The 18,922-nt window shown below is 41.9% G+C and overlaps 3 protein-coding genes and 1 long non-coding RNA gene across 10 annotated transcripts in view; 2 read left to right on the top strand and 2 right to left on the bottom strand.

Moving 5' to 3' along the window:
- The window catches only part of KCNAB1 (potassium voltage-gated channel subfamily A regulatory beta subunit 1), a gene marked incomplete at its 5' end in the record, with an annotated part of 68,918 nt that extends 65,865 nt beyond the window's left edge, over nt 1-3,053 (top strand). For all 3 annotated transcript variants that reach the window (XM_082319820.1, XM_082319819.1, XM_082319818.1), the window contains 3 exons: nt 778-898; nt 2,197-2,285; nt 2,944-3,053. In XM_082319820.1, the coding sequence (XP_082175946.1) occupies nt 778-898; nt 2,197-2,285; nt 2,944-3,033 (300 nt within the window). In that variant the 3' untranslated portion in view covers nt 3,034-3,053. The remainder of the gene's footprint in view (nt 1-777; nt 899-2,196; nt 2,286-2,943) is intronic.
- LOC309594278 lies at nt 526-3,121 on the bottom strand. Its single transcript, XR_014229001.1, has 4 exons — nt 3,051-3,121; nt 2,643-2,797; nt 2,491-2,555; nt 526-1,035 (listed from the first exon to the last, which is right to left on the bottom strand). It is a non-coding gene; the product is annotated as an uncharacterized lncRNA (long non-coding RNA).
- Nucleotides 3,122-5,451: 2,330 nt separating this feature from the next.
- Nucleotides 5,452-10,793, bottom strand: SSR3 (signal sequence receptor subunit 3). Its single transcript, XM_082319185.1, has 5 exons — nt 10,609-10,793; nt 9,854-9,980; nt 9,338-9,436; nt 8,242-8,373; nt 5,452-7,540 (listed from the first exon to the last, which is right to left on the bottom strand). The coding sequence occupies exons 1-5, from the start codon at nt 10,745-10,747 to the stop codon at nt 7,474-7,476; spliced, it is 564 nt and encodes a 187-aa protein (XP_082175311.1). The 5' UTR covers nt 10,748-10,793; the 3' UTR covers nt 5,452-7,473.
- Nucleotides 10,794-11,964: 1,171 nt separating this feature from the next.
- Nucleotides 11,965-18,922, top strand: part of TIPARP (TCDD inducible poly(ADP-ribose) polymerase) — a 42,033-nt gene continuing 35,075 nt past the window's right edge. For 3 of the 5 annotated variants that reach the window (XM_082320819.1, XM_082320820.1, XM_082320815.1), the window contains exons 1-2: nt 11,976-12,054; nt 14,126-14,204. The gene's annotated coding sequence lies outside the window, so the exon portion shown is untranslated. Of the gene's footprint in view, nt 12,055-14,125; nt 14,205-18,922 lie in introns of all 5 variants that reach the window. The other 2 variants (XM_082320818.1, XM_082320817.1) reach the window with 1 other exon arrangement.

Below are 18,922 nucleotides of genomic sequence, written 5' to 3'. Positions count from 1 at the left end.
TGTCACGGATTTGGGAAAAAACCCAACGAAAATGGTATTTGAGGCTCTGTATCAGCTGATGGGCAAAAGCCAACGCCACCTGACAAGTGCCAGCAGACTGACGTACATCCCCGTGCTGGTTTTTGCTCAGCTTGGTGCTTTTTAAAGGAAAGATGCAGTCTACACCGACTTGCTTACAAAGGGCAGCATTTTCAAATGTGGTATTTCATTGCACTTGGGATTTTTTTCAAAATAAAATATATTATTAACATTTGGTAAAAGCTAGCTAAGAAGGTAGCACTGCAGAGTGGGATCCAAATTAAATTGATGAGAGTGAAGCAGAATCAAGTTTCAAGTCTGGAGCTGGGAGAACTGAAATCACAGCTTTGTTTAATTAATTTTCTAATCTTGAACAGTAATAGTAAAGCTTGAACAAGATCAGATGTTCCCAATTGGGGTTTTTTTTGGGGGGGGGCTATCAAAATCTTCTCGGTTGACTCATATTTCACTTTTTTCCACTCTGTGATGGGATGCGGTGGTCCAAAAATAAAACTGAGGAGGTTCTGGGTTCCAGACAGAGTCCATCGGTTGCATAAAACCAGAGAGATACAGACAGAGGCTCTCACAGGGACAGCCTGGTCCTGTCGTAATTGCTTCGGGTAGCAAAGCATTGTGTTATTCAGCCTCAGTTACCTCCTGGGTTGGATATGGCTTTTTAATAGCTATTAATAATTGCCTTAAACTTGCCATTGTGGAAGATTAAAGCTAACAGTTGATTGCAATGTAATTCCTCCCCAGTGCTACCAGTGGCTGAAAGAGAAAATCATAAGCGAGGAAGGCAGAAAGCAGCAGGTGAAGCTGAAAGACCTGTCGCCCATCGCCGAGCGCCTCGGGTGCACGCTGCCTCAGCTGGCCGTCGGTAGGTGACGGGACAGGGGACGACCGTCCTTGCGCCTTCGCCCTTCGCTGTTGTCACAAACGCATCACCCAGCTCGCATCCTTGTAGTGCGAAGGGCAACGCTCTGAGGTGCAGACAGAATGTTTGTGCCTTATGGGCTGTTGAGAGAGGAGTGCAGGTGAAATCTTGTACAAGCCCCTAAAGCGACAGGTACTCTGTTAGTGCTCCCATCATTTGTTTGAAGTATCAGTGATGGTTAGGTAAATAGTAACACAGATATGGATGTGTTGTCTTTCAAATAGGACAAGGACGGCTTTGTCTTTGCCTGTATCTATAGATCTATTTCTTTATTTAAAAACATTTAAATGATTATTTACTATCAGGAGTTATGGAACAAAATGCCAGAAACACGGGAAGACTGAAGATGGTCAATGCAATGCGACACCTCACTAGGAGAAGGCCAATGCATTTCAAGGAACACAGTAAAAGAACAAAACAAAACAAAATAGGCTTTAACCTTTGGTCGGCCCTGAAGTGGTCAGGCAGTTGGACTAGATGACTGTTGCAGGTCCCTTCCAACTGAAATGTTCTATTCTACTCTATTCTAAAACCCACTGTAGGGCATTAAAATGCCATGTATCTCTTTTGAGGTAACCCCTGCTCCGTTATCCTCACAAAAATAACATGTTTTCTTGTTTGTTTTTTTTTTGAGCTGCAAAGATAAAAATTACTTAAAATAAGATTTTTTTTCTAGCATCATCATCAGGCTTTGATTGACAAGAGGGCTAGCGTATGTTGGGCCATTGTCAGGGGTCCAACCCTGACCTGACTGTTTCTCTGAACAGGCCCTCCCCAGGTGGAAGCCACCAGTTGTTCGGTGTGCTGGGCTGACAGACACAAGAGAATGATACTTTTTAAAAATAAAGTTGGTTTGGTTTGGTTTTTAATAATTATCTTTGTGCTGCTGAGAGCCAAAGCTGAAAAATACCACACACGTCTGTTGTTAGAAAAATGATCCCTGGTTCAAATAGCCAAGAGGTGAATCCTTGTGATTCATGATAGGGACAAACCAAACCCCACAAGTGAGACAACTGCTGGACCAGGGTCAGGTGGGATGCTCAAAGACCTGCTATATGGTTTGCTATCTATCTGACCTGTGCATCTTCTTCCTGGTAGTGGTGGAGGAGTAAAGTGAAGGTTGAGACAAATAATGTCATAATTTTTCAAATAGAGTTAGAAGCTCTGACAAACATTAGGATGTGGAGTAATGCTGCATCATGAAGCCTATGTTCCTGACCACCTTGTGACTTTATTCCCAGCATGGTGCCTGAGAAATGAGGGGGTGAGCTCTGTTCTTCTAGGATCTTCCAACCCAGAGCAGCTGATAGAGAACCTCGGAGCCATACAGGCAAGTGCAGGTGGCGGTGGCACCTCAGGAGAGGTGGAGGTTAGCTACCGCCCAGCTCCCTTTGTGGGTAACACCAGCATACCCCAAGACTGGTGCCCTTCTTCTCTTAATATAGCTTTAATACTTTGTATTTTGTTTCAGGCATCTTCCAGTTCTAGTTACGCACGTTAATTAGGCAAACCTATGGTGTGTCACCGTGACTTACCACCGTTTGTGGTAGTTATAGCTGAATCCAGAAACGAGAGGATGGCATCAGCAGGTTTAATGTATCTGAAAAAGCAAGTGACCTGATTCCAGGACATGTTGTGATATATTCTGTGCCAAGCCTTCCATGGGGCACACGTCACTTGCACCTACCTTAATTATTCTCTGTTGCTTTTCACAAGAAGAGCTTCCTTTGATGTTCTTGCCACCAGCTCGCTTTCCACTGCAGCCAAGTAATATTGTGCGTATGAAGTTTAAGAGCACCTCTCTGATTCTCTCACAGGGTAAAGATACTACAGTAGTTTTTCCTTTAAGGGAGAAAGGTATTAGATGAATGTTTAAATATCTGTCACACAAAAAAAGAGAGGACACGTTATTTGATAAAATCTAGATTTAAATTTGGAAAAACCTTTAATGGAAGCTTGATTAAACATCAATTTTCTTCTACCCGTAGGTCCTTCCAAAGATGACATCCCATATTGTAAACGAAATAGATAATATTCTGGGAAACAAGCCCTACAGCAAGAAGGACTACCGATCATAATGCAATGCATGAATTACCTGGACTGCATGGTTTAAAAAGTGCTCTGTACAGAAGTACAGCCCCGAGTTAATATCCGGTCATGAGAATCATTCAGCAGCTTGCTGCTCGGTGTCTACTGTCACTGGATCCTTCGAGATGTGTGCTGTTGCTACTAATCTGCAGTGAAATTTAAAAGCACAGTTGATCTCTCTTCTAAACAAGAATAATCTTGTATTTTCTTACCTTCGACTGAATTCATTAATTTTTACTTTACTCTTAGCACCTCATGCTTGTGCTGTGAAAAACACTTGTAAAGCAAAAAATAATTTATAACCTTCAGGTACTTGGTAATCAAAGAAGGATGTACAGATCTATTTTTTCAATGAAGAAAAGCCAGATACAACTTAAGGTTTTAATAAAACCACATTTGGGAAATCTCAACTATAAAGTTTCTTCAGGTTAACAGATAGAAGGGGCAAGCTCAAATTTTCCATTTTCTTTTTTATGCTGAATATATGCTTTAGATTTAATTTGTAGTTGAATAAAGGATGTAAGACAGAGAAGTAGTTAGAAATTAGATAGCTCAACTCCTAACTATACAATTATTTCAGCTGTGGAGTGCTCCTGGGAAGTATTTCTGAGTACAAGCCAGAAGAGCACCGTTAGAAAACCCAAACATGCATGTCAGGTTAATAAAAACAACAGCTGTCTGCAAAATTCTAATTCTACTTGAACCTTAAGCCAAGAAATCCATGATAAAATACTGGGGTTTTCATCTGTAGAAACCTGCCTCTACTTCTGCCTGCTTGTAGGCATAGCTATTGCAAATTTCAATACTCATGAGCTTTTAAGGATATAGATACTTATATATAATACATAGCTGCTGAAAAATACCAGAAAAAATCAGGTACGTACTTTGGTGGAAGGTCACATTTGCTTTAACTTGTTCTGGAATCGGGCATAAGTAAATGCATAGTATTTTTAAGAAACATTTTAAACAGGTAGGTTTTTTGTGAGCATTTCATCCCTTTACAGGAGTTGATAGTAAACACATATTAATTTGCCCATCTCAAGAACCGTGTCATATTTTACCATGAGTTTGCTTTGTAAAACGCACCTATGATTTCAGTAACTATTTCTCACTGGTATTGAATCACGTACTTTGGGCACATACTTCCTAGGGGGTACAGCTATGTACAGTATTTGTAGGACCTGTGTATTCCAGCCCCCTTAACTCCAGGATATCTGCGGAGCGTGTGCAGCCTTCAGTGGGCCACGTGGACAGATACTAATACTTGAGTTGTCTTCTCCTGTATTTAATCCAATGAGCTATGGTATGTGTAAACGAACTTAGCTGCTGTATATCCAGAAATGCAGTCTGACTTTGACTTCTGCGTGGACACAATAAAAGCATTTCGTGCATCTAATTTTATACTTAGAGACCTGTTACTCATAGCGAGACCGATTTTGAAACAGCAATGGTTTACGTTGAAAATGGATATATATTGTTCCACAGGGAAACATTAATCTTCAGCTATACCCAGGTTGGGCAAGGGACAATGACCTTGGGCCAGAGGAGTGGGTACAGCCGGGGAGCGAAGGTCTGGTCTGGTCTGGCTGCGCATCTCGGAGAAGGTACTTCTAGAAGTTAGTCTCCTAAGGTAGACATCTGTCCTAAATAACATTTTGGCCTGAAATAAACACAATGTGAACGTCCTCCTGCCAGTTCACTGAAATCCCCCTGCAGTTCAGTCACCAGCCTCTCCAAAATGAGCCCGGGCTGGTCAGTCACAGCCGGCTGAGGTGGAGACCGTCACCAAAGCACTCCTCACCTCCCCGGGATTACTTTCACTGCTCTGGACCACAGCCCCTACCTTTGCAGTATTAGCTGTGAAAATTAACTATTTAAGTATTTTAAAATCTGCTTCACGGGCAGCACAAAGGCTTTGACCATTATACAGTTAACAGCTTTATTATTTTAACAGTACAATTCCTTTCCCAGTAGCAGACTAGTTCCTTTTCTTACCTCTGGAAATACAATTTAATGTTCTCTCTTCCCTTTCTCAGATACATGGGAATCCAACAATGTATTAAAAATATATTAATTCCCAACCTTTTTTTTTTTTTAATTGAAAATGAGATGGCATTGTCCCTTACTTAGAGCAAAAGCTTAAATGTCAGCTTGCCTAATGCTCTGAGGGCAATGGGATGCTAAGCAGTAGCCCAGCTTTAGGCTAACCTTCAGCATTAAACTGAAGAAACCGGGTGCAGCTTGTAGTGGGGATTGCAAGGGAAAAAACAACCAATCAACCTTAAAAGCAAACAAAAAAATCAAAAAAACCACCACCAACAAAAATCCCCAGCACTTTTCTCTGAAGAAGTCCACAGAAAAGACTAGGCTTTCTGTAGAAAACAACCCAACCCACCCACCCGCTTTTGTTTCAGGCTGTCAGTGCTGCAAAGTTCTCTCTCCAGAAAAATTCTGACACACACTATGCTCCAGGCCTCAGCAACTGTCAATACCAAAAAACTAAGGTAAGATGAAAAGCTGTTAATAAAACACTCGGCAAACTGACAGTAATAGCAGAAGAAAGCGCTGCTTCAAATCACTTTGCTCTAGACGGCAGACTGCCTGGAAAATACACCTGCCACTTCCTAAAATGCCCGCTAGGTCAGTCTTATCCCTATCGATGCTGCCAAGTAAAGTAAGTATATTAGCGTTGTCTGCTCACGTGTCTGAATTTAAAAGTACTGTGTATTTTTGGTAGGAGCTGAGCAAATCATCAGTGACCAGCAAAACAGCGACGTTCAAGTCCTGTGGCTTACAGAGCAGCCAACCTGGCCTCAGGCTTGATTCTGACCATTTATAGAAGTTTGTTTTACATGTGCTAAATACTTAGACTAAAATACATACATATTATATCCTTTATAAGTGATAGGCCAAGGAAAGTAAAATTACACAAGTAACATGGAAAGGCTCCTTTCAGTAGCGAACAAGCAGGCGGAAGCGATAAAGAAAAATCCACATATTTTGAAGGAAAACAATCAAGTTAATTTGAAGAGTGCTAAATGACTGACTAGAAAAGTAATTTCTTTGGCAGCTCTAAAGTGCACCAAAACCACTGGAATTTTCATGATGTAAGCACATAAATAGCATTACCTTTACTGGGAAGCAAAGTAAATTATGCAGTGAGATTGAAGACCCACATCCAACCCTAATCCCAAAGGATGCTGAAGAGACAGGTACTGTAAGAGGCAGCAGGCACTGGGTAACTAGGTAATGGTTTTGTGAGACTGTCCTGGTTGCATTTGTCAGAAATAGAGACATTACAAACTCAGCATACTCTAGGGCAAGCCAGATAGATACACTGTCTCATGCACTTCAGAGTCTTCATTTTACTATATTTTACATAAATACAAATCTTATTGAAGTAAAGATTAGCAAAGTAATTATTACATTAAATCTGATTATAAGCTTTCTCTTTCTTCCCTGCTCAGCATTCCAAGTCTGTAATGGCAAAATCTGTAACTTCTACAATACGATTCCATTAATAGTAGTAGAGTTTAGCATTTAACATAACAGCTGCTTCACTGATAGCATGAAAAAAGAAAAAGGATTGTCTGATAAACCCATTATAAAAAGCCAGCTAAAGCACTTTTGTTAAGCTGTGCCAGGAAAACTGGCAGGGTTGGATTTTTATTTATTTATTTATTTATGGCTTCAGAGATGAATGGAAAAAAAAAGTACATTCAAACCACTTCAGAAGTATTTTCCTAGCAGACACTGTTTAGGTTTTGTCCTGACTCCACGTTACTTAAAAATGCGGAGTATTTCCAATGAAAACAAAACATATGCTGACTTGTAGAAGACTCCTCTCTTCTGGAAGCAGAAAGACTTGACAAACCTACACACACTGCTTGCTCATGAAAATACCCCTTTTTTTTTTTTTAAATTAAGAATGGAAATACAAGGAATTAAATGACAAAAAAAAGCCTCTTTTTTATTAAAACTTTTCAAGTTACAATGATAAATGGTGGATTGTCACTTTCTACGATCAGCAAGTTTGGCTCTTATACCAGTCACCAAACTTACAGGGGAATTCTGTTACAGGTTTTAAGTACAACTGTTTGTGCTGCTGTGTAGCAGTCCCTTATGGTGTACTTGTCTAATAGTCTGTAGTACCATCACACCTACGCAGTGCTTCAGAAAGGTTACGTTTGGTAACTGCTCACACACCATTTCCTTTCATTGCTAAGTAAAAAAATTGATTAATTCCGTTATTGAATAATACCGTGTAAGATACCAAAAGTAAATATAATTCAATCATTTGGGATTCAAACCCTCCCCCTCATACCCTCAAGCAGTCAGACTATAAAAAAAGGTATTCCTATTCCACCCTTAAACTTTTGTATGGCAGTTGAACCCTCTCACAGAAAGAAATTGCTGTGGGGTTTTTTTGTCTACTTGGATCCTGTAGATAGCAGAGCAATCAGTCCAGATGAAGCACTTATAGAAAGAATATAGTTTCTGTAGGGAAAAGGTTAAGGACATATACTTGTAAAGATACCAGTTGTTTTGTACAGAACATTTAGTAGAAGTTTTATGAAAAACAAAGTATTGAAATGGTCTTTCTCTGCAGGAGTTTTAAAATTGCAACATCGTAACCTGAAATACAGCTTACAATCAAGGCTGTTAGCAAGATGTTGAAATGTACTTAACTTCAAAATTAAGACATGCATAAAATTTAGCCTGTTCTCTTGAAAGTAGTTATAAATACTGTTAAATACTGCAGATCTTTAATAAATATATGCAGCCCTGATTGTTACTTAAGTAACAAAAAATTGTACTTGTGAAGTTACTGAAACCAAACAATTGTATTAACATAAGGGCACCTGGCAACTAACACTGATGCAGTGTTTCTGTAAGAACATGAGCTGCTTCCTCATTCCACAATTACAACAGAAATGACAAAGCTGTAAGAATTTCTGTATGTTGTCCATGTGATAGCCTTAAAAACATCTCGTGCCAGATGTTAAACCTTTTTGTGGTTGGAAGATTTTTTTTTTGTAATCTCTATTTTTATGTTACAGTGTTTCTAAGTTGAGGTACTGCAATGAACTGCACATATCAACAGAGTAATCTCACAACCCACGTGACAAATATAGGTACTAATGATAAAAAATAAGGAGTAGGACTCTGGCTGTTTCAAGCGTGGTAATAAAGGATACACAGTGGGGTTGAAGTTCTTCAGCACAAAAAATGAAGCAATGATGACCAAGACCAGAAAGAGAGTATTGTTGTAGAAGATGGAAAAAGTTGTTGCTTCATAATCTGCAACTTCATTTTTCTTCCACAGAATTCTAGGAACAAGTAGAGACGTTATTTCAGGCATATTTAAATCAATGCATATCCTGGCACAGCCACCATTATGAAGCGACTGACACCCGGAGGTGCAGTAAACCACATACTGCTGCTCTTGTCATAGCCAGCTTCTAAAAGACAGAGCGCAGCAAGAACTACCAGTCAACTCATTAGCTGAAGACAAAACCCTGCATATACTATGCACTTGTACGCTTAAGTGACTTACGCTTGTTTTCCTACCAGGCACATCACACCTAGCCCTTTATACATAACGCTTTTTGTGAGTTTGTATCTGTTAGGTGCTACCTGCGTGCCTGGCAATTAGAAGGGAAGATACAGCTTTTTGCTCCAAAGGGCTGACAGTTCATGTCCTTGCGTCTTGTACATAATGGACATCTACTCTAATATTAAATGCTGCCTGAAACGCTCATCAGGCATAGCCTGGATATTAGTATGAGCTATTCAATTGGAAATCTGCATACTGACACGTGCCAGTTATAACCACGAGGGGTAACAAGTACAACCAGTGTTTAGCAGTGCAGTCCAGCAGTATACGGAAATGCTATTCTGAAGCAACTCGCATGTCACTATGCAAAATACATTGCGCTAGCCTGTCCTTAAGAAAAGGAGCTTTTCTTATTTCTGAAGACAGCTGTGATGCTTACCCTTCAGAGAGTTATTAGAAAGCCTGTACAGTAAGTTGTTTTGCTTTGCAGCTCAAGGACAAAGAGGTTGCCTTATAGGACCTTAGTGATAAAAGTTTCAATGTTTGAGACCTTTCATTGATAACTTGCCTCAAAAAGGCTTTATAGATGAACAAAGAGCTGACAATACAGCTTCTACTTACCAGAATACAGAAAAAACCAATGGCCAAGCAACAGTCCCTAACATCCTCCATAGAGCCTTAAAGATACCAGGCAGTATTACAACAAGGGAGAGAAAGAAGAGAACAGAGAGGATTACCTTTCATCCTTCTCCTTACGAGACATCTTCCTATTGTCTGCCTCAGACAGCTTGCGAGTAACTTCTTTGGAAACAGCGTCTTCTCTTTTCTGTGCTACTCTGTAAGAAACACCATTTAAGTTGAAAAATTAGAATAAAAAAACCACGGGGTTATAGAAAGTTGTATTTACAGTGAAGAATAATACTTCGCCAAGAAACTGAACAGTTTTGCCAAGTTGAAGGGACAACAAGTAATAATCCAATTACTAAAAGTATTAGTCAAGTATAGTTTGTGGCAATACCCACCAAGAATAAAGGTAGTTTTGCTATTTCATTGTACACCTAACTGACAAAGCTAGTCTATTCCATAATTACATAAGAGATGACAGAAACCAATTAGGAGATACTTCTGTGTAAAATAGTTTTTGAAGTAACATTTCAGACATTCTTATTAATTTAAAAAAGATGTTGTAAATGCTGATTTTGTTAAATTATTTAACAATAAATTCTACTTCAAATAATAGCCACCAAACTTACTTGTGTTTGAGAACAAACTTGACGTTCTTATACGCAAAAGCTACTAGATAGGTACTGATGAGGGTCATTACGCTATACAGGACTGCGGACTGAACAAGATCCATATGCCATATCCTCCAGTAAAGCCCTTAAAAGAAAGGAAAGACATTTTGAGTGGCTTCTCGTTCTGAGACAAATGTCCCCATAGCAGTTCTACACAGCTTACTAGCTCTGTAATTTGGCACTGGCTCTGCCAGACCAAAGCCAGTTCCTGCAAAAATCACTTGGGGGTCTCCGAAACTGCAGTAGAAAACACTTTCGAACAGAGAAAACTGCTTTGCTTTTGGCTGAAAGGGGCTTTACGAGACCACGTCAAAGTCGGCTGAGCAGCAGCCCAGCGCAGCCAGCCTGCCAGCCGCACGCTGCGCTGAGGCTGACACGTCAGTGCTCGACCAGCAGCTCGTCCATCTTTGCACAGCACAGAACAGCCACCCTGCCCGCTGTTCCAAGCGGGACTGGCTGGATCTAACACGGCACGGAGGCAGCCAAGACGATCCCGCCTGGGGTCGGCTCAAAGCCGGCCAGGCCCGCTGCAAGGCGAGCCCCAGCAGCCCGACGACTCCCGCCCGCAGCCGGCAGCGGACCAGGAGCCCGGGGCGGGCTGCGGGAGCCCCGACCCCCCCCTCAAGGCCTGCCGCTCCCCCTCATGGCCTGCCGCCCCCCCCCCCCGCCAGGGCCTGCCGCAACCCCCCTTTTAGGGCCCCCCCGCCGCTCACAGATGGGGATGGCGGAGACGATGAAGGCGTTGCCGAAGAAGAGCGCGGAGGACTTGGCGGAGAGGTTGCGGCTGAAGTCCTGCAGGAGCAGGTCCTCCTCCGACTGCTGCCGCCCGCCGGGGCCGCCCTTGGGAGCCATGGCGGGACGCGGTGCCTAGGCACAGTCAGCGCACCACGACTGCTTCCGGGTCAGGCCGCCGCCAGCGGGGCGGGGGCGGGTCCGTCCCACAGCACTTCCGGGTGGCGGTGGGGAAGCACCGCCCCTCGTGGGCGCGAGGCCGTGGCGGCCGTTACGACCGTTATGGCCGTTACGCCTCCGCGGCGGGTCCCGGCCCCGCCGGCCCTTCGCCCGCCCGCCCCGATGCGGCGCCGCGGAGCCCCCGCAGCGGGGCTGCCCCGGGAGGCCGGCCGGCGCCGCGGCCCAGCGCAGGGGAGGCCGCCGGCCTGCGGGAGCGCGGCTGCCGGTGGCTGAGGCAAGTGAGTACTCCTCGGGGGCGCCGGAGGACGCGCTCCCTCCGGGGCTGAGGCCGTAACGGTGTCACTTGGGGAAGGAGTGAAGCACCGCAGGGGAGCGGCCTGTTTCCCCTTGTATTTTTATTATCGGGGAAAAAACCCAAACTCCAGCTGCCACAGAATCGGCACAACTGTTGGCACGTTGTTCTTTAACACAGTCGAGTCCAGTTGTACTTCTAAAAAGCATTTCTGCATTTTTAACTTCCAGAAGCGTTCCCTAACCTCTCCCCCCCACACACACCAGCTTGGGAAGCCATGGAAAACGGACCACAGCTTTTTTTAATGGTCCATCTGCAGTTTGTGATAATACCATGTGGGAGCCCACAGAAACTTGGGGGATTAACAGTAGTGTCTTGCTTGAAAGTACGGAGGGCTTGCCGATGTGATACAGCTTTAGGGATGTCCTGATGGCCCGGGGTGGCTGTAGCACTCCTTGTCTCCTGGGACAACGCTTTTTCCTTAGTATTTGTAACATTTTTTGAGGAAACTTTATTTAACAAAGTGTGTATCTTCTAAAAATTTAAAGTCATTCTTCCCACTTATTTCCCCCCAATTACTAATATTCTTTGCTTGCAAGAAAAGATATGAGGTGCGCGCAATGATAAGTTTATATGTTCAAAAATCATAATTCATTATGATAGAGTTTTATGAAACGTTTAAGTGCAGTAGGACTCTGCTGTTTGACCTTGTAATGAATTTCCAAGACCAAACTGAGAGTGGATTTTCATGATTCAAAGTTTGAACAGAGCGTGCTAGCAGACTGATATCGCTAATATCATACCTACAGGTAACTATGGGAGTTACGCTTCTGCTCGCGAGACCTTCCGTCTTGGCTTGGAAATACATCTACAGTAGGGATTCCCACGCTGGGTTAGCTGACACATCAGCCGATCAGATGCAGTGCAGGAGCTCTGAGCACCAGCAGAAACACCCGTGAGTACCGATCGATCGCAGCGGTGGCAGCCGTGCCAGTGCGCAGAAGGCGGGCCTGCAGCTCCCCGCTTGCCACGGCTGGGGACCCAGCCTTCCCTCGTCATCCCACCCTCACTCTTCATCACGCGGGCAGTGGTACCCGCCGTGGTCAGGAGTAACGCCACAGGCCACGTACCAGCGATGGGTATTCTGTTGCTGGGAAACGTGTGTCCTATGGGATTTATAATCAGCAGGTGGTGCGTGTCTCCCTGTAGCTGCAGTTAACTGGCATGTATGGCTTTCCTCTGCCTAGATATTAACTTAGGCATTGTCCTTCATAGATGCTTTTAATGCTGTTGAGCAGTTGGTGATGGCTCCCACACCTAATCAGATTGTAATATTATTTGAGCTGTATTTTCTCTATTTCTAAATATTTCTGTGGCTGTCTTAAAATGGAAAATAAACCCCCCAAAACCAAATTAAAATTCGTTTAAAAATAATAAGGAACTTACTTTTTTAATGAAGTAATTTTCTCTGTGGAAATTGAGCTCATCAGAGATATTTTAGTGGATTGTTATTTCAAGATTTAAGCGCCTAAAGATGCATGCATGTATTTCACTGGACTTGCAAAATTGCCTGACTTTCACTGATTCGTTTCTTTTTTTATGAGTATCTGGTACATGAAACACATGGATACCTCTTCCTTCTAATGTCTCTGTTCTTTATGCCCTGCATCTCTGGGTTATATTAACCTGTTCTGAAATGGCTTCAGCAGTTTCTGGCTTCCACTGGTGGGAAATGCTGTTTGCCCACTAGATGGCATTCCGAAATCTGTACTGAGGATGGTACTCCAGCAGGAGCGGAGATCAGTCTTGATTTCTTTATATAACACGTTAAAACTAAATGCATAGTAGGTAACATCACTATTTGATCAATGTTACCAATCATAAGAATTTTCTTATTAAAGAACACTGTTAGAGTTGTATAAAGTAGTTGGAAACTGTGGGAACGATTAAGTTTAAGATTGTTTCAAGATTCAGATGTAATCATTGACTCTGTTCTTGCACAGATTTCTTCCTTCCGTTCATCTGGGTAAATTTGTTTTGTGTTGTGGTGGAATGTAATTAAGTCTAACTTTTTGTTCTTGGTTTGGGTTTACATGGGAAGGATGCCGTCATTTTGGAACAAAATCTGCCTGGTGACCATCTGTCTCTCCATTAAGATGAAATATGACATTGTTTTAGGCAGTGAAATGATGAAAGATTTTCTTGAAAAAACAAATGAGCACTTTGCTTTTTTAAACATCCTGGCACTGGCAAACTGTAGCTTTAGGCAGAACCCTGCATACAACAAAACTGTCACTGAAGCTTTGTATTCACTTTAAGTATGTCATAGTTGCTTCCCCAAAAGTAAATTGGGCCACCGATTTCTGTCAAAACAATTCAAGTTGTTGTTTAAATGCCTAAATCTGCATTGTGCTGACTGCGATGTGTCTGAATCCTTATTCAGAAGCCATTGGGAACATAAGGCATCAAAATCAGAGGAACAATGGCTCCACAACCCAAAAGCAAAAGTTCTCCTGATAATAGAAATATTAATGCTGTTATCTTTGTAACTTACGAAGTATGTTTTTTACCAAATTTCTTTCTAAAACACAGAAGCAGTGATAAATATTCTGGAAATAACACAGATTATCTTTACTGCTCTCGCTTTTTCCCTAAACCTTTAAGCTGGCCCGACCTGAAAATTTTAAATGAGGGCAGCGGTATTTCCCAGCAGGATTTATTTTGTCTATTTTATTGTTGTCACTTATTCGTGTGAAGTATAGACTCCAAAACACACTTGTGTTGGATTGGCAGGTAGAATCTCCAAGGCAGGTGATTTAACAGTAAATAAGTCTGCTTTTTAGCAAAGTTTTATTTGTCATCTTCTGTGCTAATATGAATCTTAATGTCCCAAGGTCTAAGAATGGTTTTCAGTAATAGGACTATCTTACAAAAAAAACAAAAAAAAACCCAAAAAACCCTAATGAGTCCATAACTTATTACTAGTTTTTTTTCAGTTGGTTGATTTGTGCCATCTCTTCCTTTAGGTGTCGAAATGATAAAAGAATCCCTAATGTGCAGAAGAGGAAATTCCTGTAGGACAGCACAGACAGGGGGCAACCTCAGGTGGGTCAAGAACAAAACCAGAAAGCTGTTGTGGTGGCTCTTTCCATCACCGTAACAGCAGCAGGAATTGGTGCCCTAGGACTGAGGAGCTATGAGTCCTTGTAGCTCCAGTAGCAAACAGCAGTACAGTGATACGGAGTTGTTCTGGCCCGACAACAGTTCCTTTTCTCCCGTGTGTCTCCAATAGGTCAGTGCAGGAATACCTAGGATGTAACTGATGTCTGGACTGCGTGTGGGGTGGGAGGAGTTGGGCAGTCCTAAGGTGGATGCCAGAGATTATGTAGCTGTACTTATGTAGCCAGGTCTTGAATATCTTGATTATTATTGGTCATTGGTTAGTAACTTTGTGAACATTTGTTTATTTCTCTCTCCCCCTCTTTTTATTTATGCATTCCATTGAATTAATACATTACAGAATCTTGTGTAGCAGTTTTTTCAAACTACATTCGCTATGTTTCTTCATGTTGCGTACAGTGACTTTTCTGTCAGATTCTGATTACGCTTGCCCAGCTATGCCTACCTTTGGGAACACACAAAGATTGTTTCTGTGAGTAAGACTTCTCAACAGTATTGAAAATTCTGTATTGCTTTGAGCTATGGTTCTTTCTTGGCATAGCTCTGCTGAAAAGATTACAAGCTCTTAGAGCTTGATGGTTTGTACAGTCCTTCTAATCTAGTTCAAAGGCTCTTGATAAGTGGTTTTTAGCTTGCAAAACCTGTAGAAAAAACTCCCTTGAGATTAATACATTGTGTGTGAACAGACCAAACAGGACCATTTTTACTGTCATCTAGTGTTAATATCAGGACATTCCAGTATTTCTTATGGCTAAGTGAATTGCTCTGTCTTCAGTTACCGTGGTAGCTGACATCTTGTTTAACAGAAGAATTCTTAAAAACCTTCAGACAGAAATGTGTCTTTCACATTGCAACAGTAACAGTTGTATCAAAAAGAAATACTGACTGGCGAGAATCCTCTCTGAGTCCCACAGAAAATAATATTTTTGATTAAAATACAAGTCACCCCAGTGGTGATTATAGCTGATCTCTGTGGTGTTGTACAATTCTCGTTCATAAAAGTAACATAGAACATTGTGTGCTGTGTGGAATTACAGTGCACACCCTTAATATCCCTATAACAAAACAAATGTTCTCAACATGGACTTTGATACACCCTCTCTGTTCTTTGCTTTTATAACATTAGTTTGTCAGAGTAAATCTTCAGAGATATGTTTAAGAGATACCAGATATTTTAAAATTGTTTATTTCAGTCAGTTATAGAATGTGAGATAGCAATGAGTCCAGCTGCTTTCAGAAAAGGAGAGTCTCATTTCTTTGATGTTGTCTCCAGATGCTTGCACATGTTTCTTCCAATAGTACCAGTGGCGTATATTCTGTTATACTTGCGGGGGGTGTGTGTTTTCCTCTTCTTAAGTTAGTCTAAAAAGGATATTGTGCCTTTGGCCTTGTGTCAGTGTTTACCCTGGATTTGATGTTTCACTGTGGAGTTGAAGCATCTGTGCAGTCTCTTGCATCTTTTTCAGTTCATTATCTATATGCTAGTACTATATGGGTTTTAGTTTAAGTCATACCACAGCCAGAGGAATGACCCCACTCGTATGAAAATACCTTTTTATTTTCCGTATGCAACTACATTGTGAACCTACATCCAAAGCTAAAGCATAAACTTGGCTGACGTTGCAGCGGTTGGTTTTGCTGCCTACTTACCAACCATTCTGGTTTTGTTTGCTTCTCTAAAAGGGTTTTTGTTAAGCACAGAAACAATATCTATTATTTGCTTTCGGTAACCGCTTCACTGCCAAGTCCTCTCAGGGTGATCACTTCCTTTTGCCCTTATTTAATTGGTCTAGCTGAACCATTTCACTTCACCTAAGTGGAGACCTCTGTCTGCTCTGTTGTTTTGACTTAAGTTCGCTGAAATTGAGAACGTTTCTTAGTAGTGTAGGTACAGCCTAAAAAGTTTGTGACTGAGACTTAATCTTGCATCTGTCTATTGCAATTCTCGGGGGAAATTGTGTATTCTCATTCTGGCTAGAAAAAATCTGGATAGATTTCTTTCCATGTTTTCTCTTACATCCTCCTCTCTCCTCCCCAACACTTTTTAGTTGGGAAATAAATTCCATAGTTTTGAAAACTGCTAGGTTTTCACATTCACATCTAAATTCCAACTAAATTTCTCAATGGCATTTGTTCCAGAGTCAGTGGGCTCAGCTATGTCTAAGAATTAAATTAGAGCAGAGCAAAAGCTTCTCTATAGTTAAGATTGAAAACCCCCTCTTTGTTCAAAATCGAACTCTTCTAATATTCTAAAATCCCTGTGATTACTTGGATGTATTGAAATTTATCATGCAGTAAGGGATTAGAGTTGTGAGTTTTGGATCAGCTGCTAGGGCATTGTTGAAATACAAAAGAAAAGCCTTCTTTGAATAAACATGCATGACGCTCATAACCTGCGTAGCTTCTGCTATCTCTGTGTCAGCTAGGTGGATGAGAAGCTTTCCAGTTCTTCTCTGTGTGCTGTGCTTTTTTTGAAGCACTCTGTGGTGTCTGAGGTTTAAAATTGGAGACATAATCTGGCTGTGTAATTTTTCAGCCAAATCAGTTCCTCGACGTGGTAGCGCCCAAAAGAGCACAGCTGGAGGGGCAGTCTGGGGGTTGGTGCAGAATGGCACTATCTTGAACTAGTGGTGTTTCCAGGCACAGTTTTGAGAGGATAGCTTTCTTATCTGGGTATGAATTTGGGAAGAATCTGTGACTCTGTAAGGGGAGGAGAATGTCTGAGTTACCCTCCTCTGTGTTAGGAAAAGGAAAGATAGTTGCAATAATCATTGAGGTGAACAAACTACAGTACATTACCCAGTGCTGCTGCTTCATGAGCTGTTCTCTTTTATCTTCTGAGGACATTGCATTGAAATAATAGATGGCTATGCTCACCTTTAATTTCTAAAAGCTGAAACTTGCTGGATTTCTGTGACACTTGCTGTATCTGAAGGGAGTTCAGTGTAGCATATGTGACCCATTTTTGGTGTCTTGAAATGGTCTCATCTGCTCCAGTTTCCTCCTTTAGCATTTTTAAAGTTTTGGTTGATAGGTTCTTCTGCATGTAGACCAAATGAATGCAATAATGTCTGTAAATAGATTCTCGGGGAGCTGGTTTGCTCAGCATTTATCCCAGATAGAGTATGGAACTGACCACACTTTTTAAAAGGAGTATCATATGCAATATTTGGAAAATAACTAAACTCTACAGGTAAGAACAAACCTAATTCAATATTTGGGGCAGCTGTTTCTCAAACAGCAAGATCTGGTTCCCATGTTGCTTTGAGATCTGCAGGCGTATCCCACAGATAATCCAAATAAAAACTTCTGAAAGCAGGAAATGCAAAATTATGGTGTTTTGTTTAATCCTTTTGCATATCTTTCACTTTTTATTCTGGTCAAGCACAAAATCCCCTGTTTTGGGTCCTATGGAGGTTTGTGCAGACCGACACTGCACATGTATGCTTTCCAGCCAGATGTGATCCGAGGATGGCAGTCAAGCCATTTGTTGTGGGGAGGCCACTGAGGAACTGTAACTTTCACCTGCTGAGGAGGACTCTTGATGTGTGTGCCACCTATCATGGAGGTACCGTAAGCTTTCATACAGGTCACACTGGCCTTTTATGATGTGGTGGAGAAACAGAGGGTGAAAGTAAGCCTGGAAGCTTTGTCACTAATGCCTCAGCACAAGGAGTGCACTAGAAGAGACTGAGGAAGTTCAATGAATGAGCCTTTAACGTAAGCAGACCTACCCAATTGTGTTTTGTGTGAGTGGAAGACAACTGGTAGGCAGTAGGACAGCAAAATGAGCTAAGGGTGTGACTTGAGGCGGTGGAGCACTGGTGTAGGGCCCAGGTTTGTTGCTGCATGCTGGGCCCATCCATTTAGTTGCTGCCAATGATTTATATGTTTAGGCAGAAAGGATGCCAGGCAATCAGAAATAATCATTTTGATGTGGGGTAGTCAGTTTGTGTCTCTTTAACAGCAAGCAAATTATAAGCAGTTCACATGTAGTCCCCACACTAGGGATATATCAGGTGATCTGCAGTGGGATTATGCTGGTCCAATTCAGCAGTCTGAATCCCTGTTAGTGGGAGGAAGTCAGCCAGATGGGATTTCTGAGTCTGAAATGTGTCATCCTGGCACCCACCCACCCACCATTGCTCCATCCTGTAGCAGTGTAGGAGGATCTCCTGGTGGTTGGTGTCACTTTCCACCTGTGAGTTATCTCTGGGGTTTCCCGTTCCTGCAGCCTTGAGTTCAGTAAATGTCTTCTGGATCTTAGCCATAGGGAAATTTTAGCCTATAATGTGTAGTCAGAAGAGTTGGCCATCCATGTGCTGATGGCTCCTAAAATGCTGATATCTAAAGTAAGAAGGATGAACTAGAAACTGAAGTATCATGTGACGAATGTTTGGATGAGTGAATAAAAGGGGGTGTTTCTGACTACATCTTTTGAATGGTTATTTGTAATCATAGGTAACACAGGCTAGCCTTGGACATCGCAAACATATGAACACATCATGGTAATACCCTTTTCACTATAATGGTCTGCACAGATTGAAGTACATAGGAATCATATCCAGCTAGCTTTAGAACTTCAGGTAATGGTTGAGGTCAGGTATGCTTAATAAAAAGTCTGGAGATCAGAAGAAATCCGA

The sequence above is a fragment of the Platalea leucorodia genome, assembly GCF_965183815.1.
Source record: "Platalea leucorodia genome assembly, chromosome: 8".
Classification (NCBI taxonomy): Eukaryota; Metazoa; Chordata; class Aves; order Pelecaniformes; family Threskiornithidae; genus Platalea; species Platalea leucorodia.
This window is presented reverse-complemented; position numbering and strand designations above follow the sequence as displayed.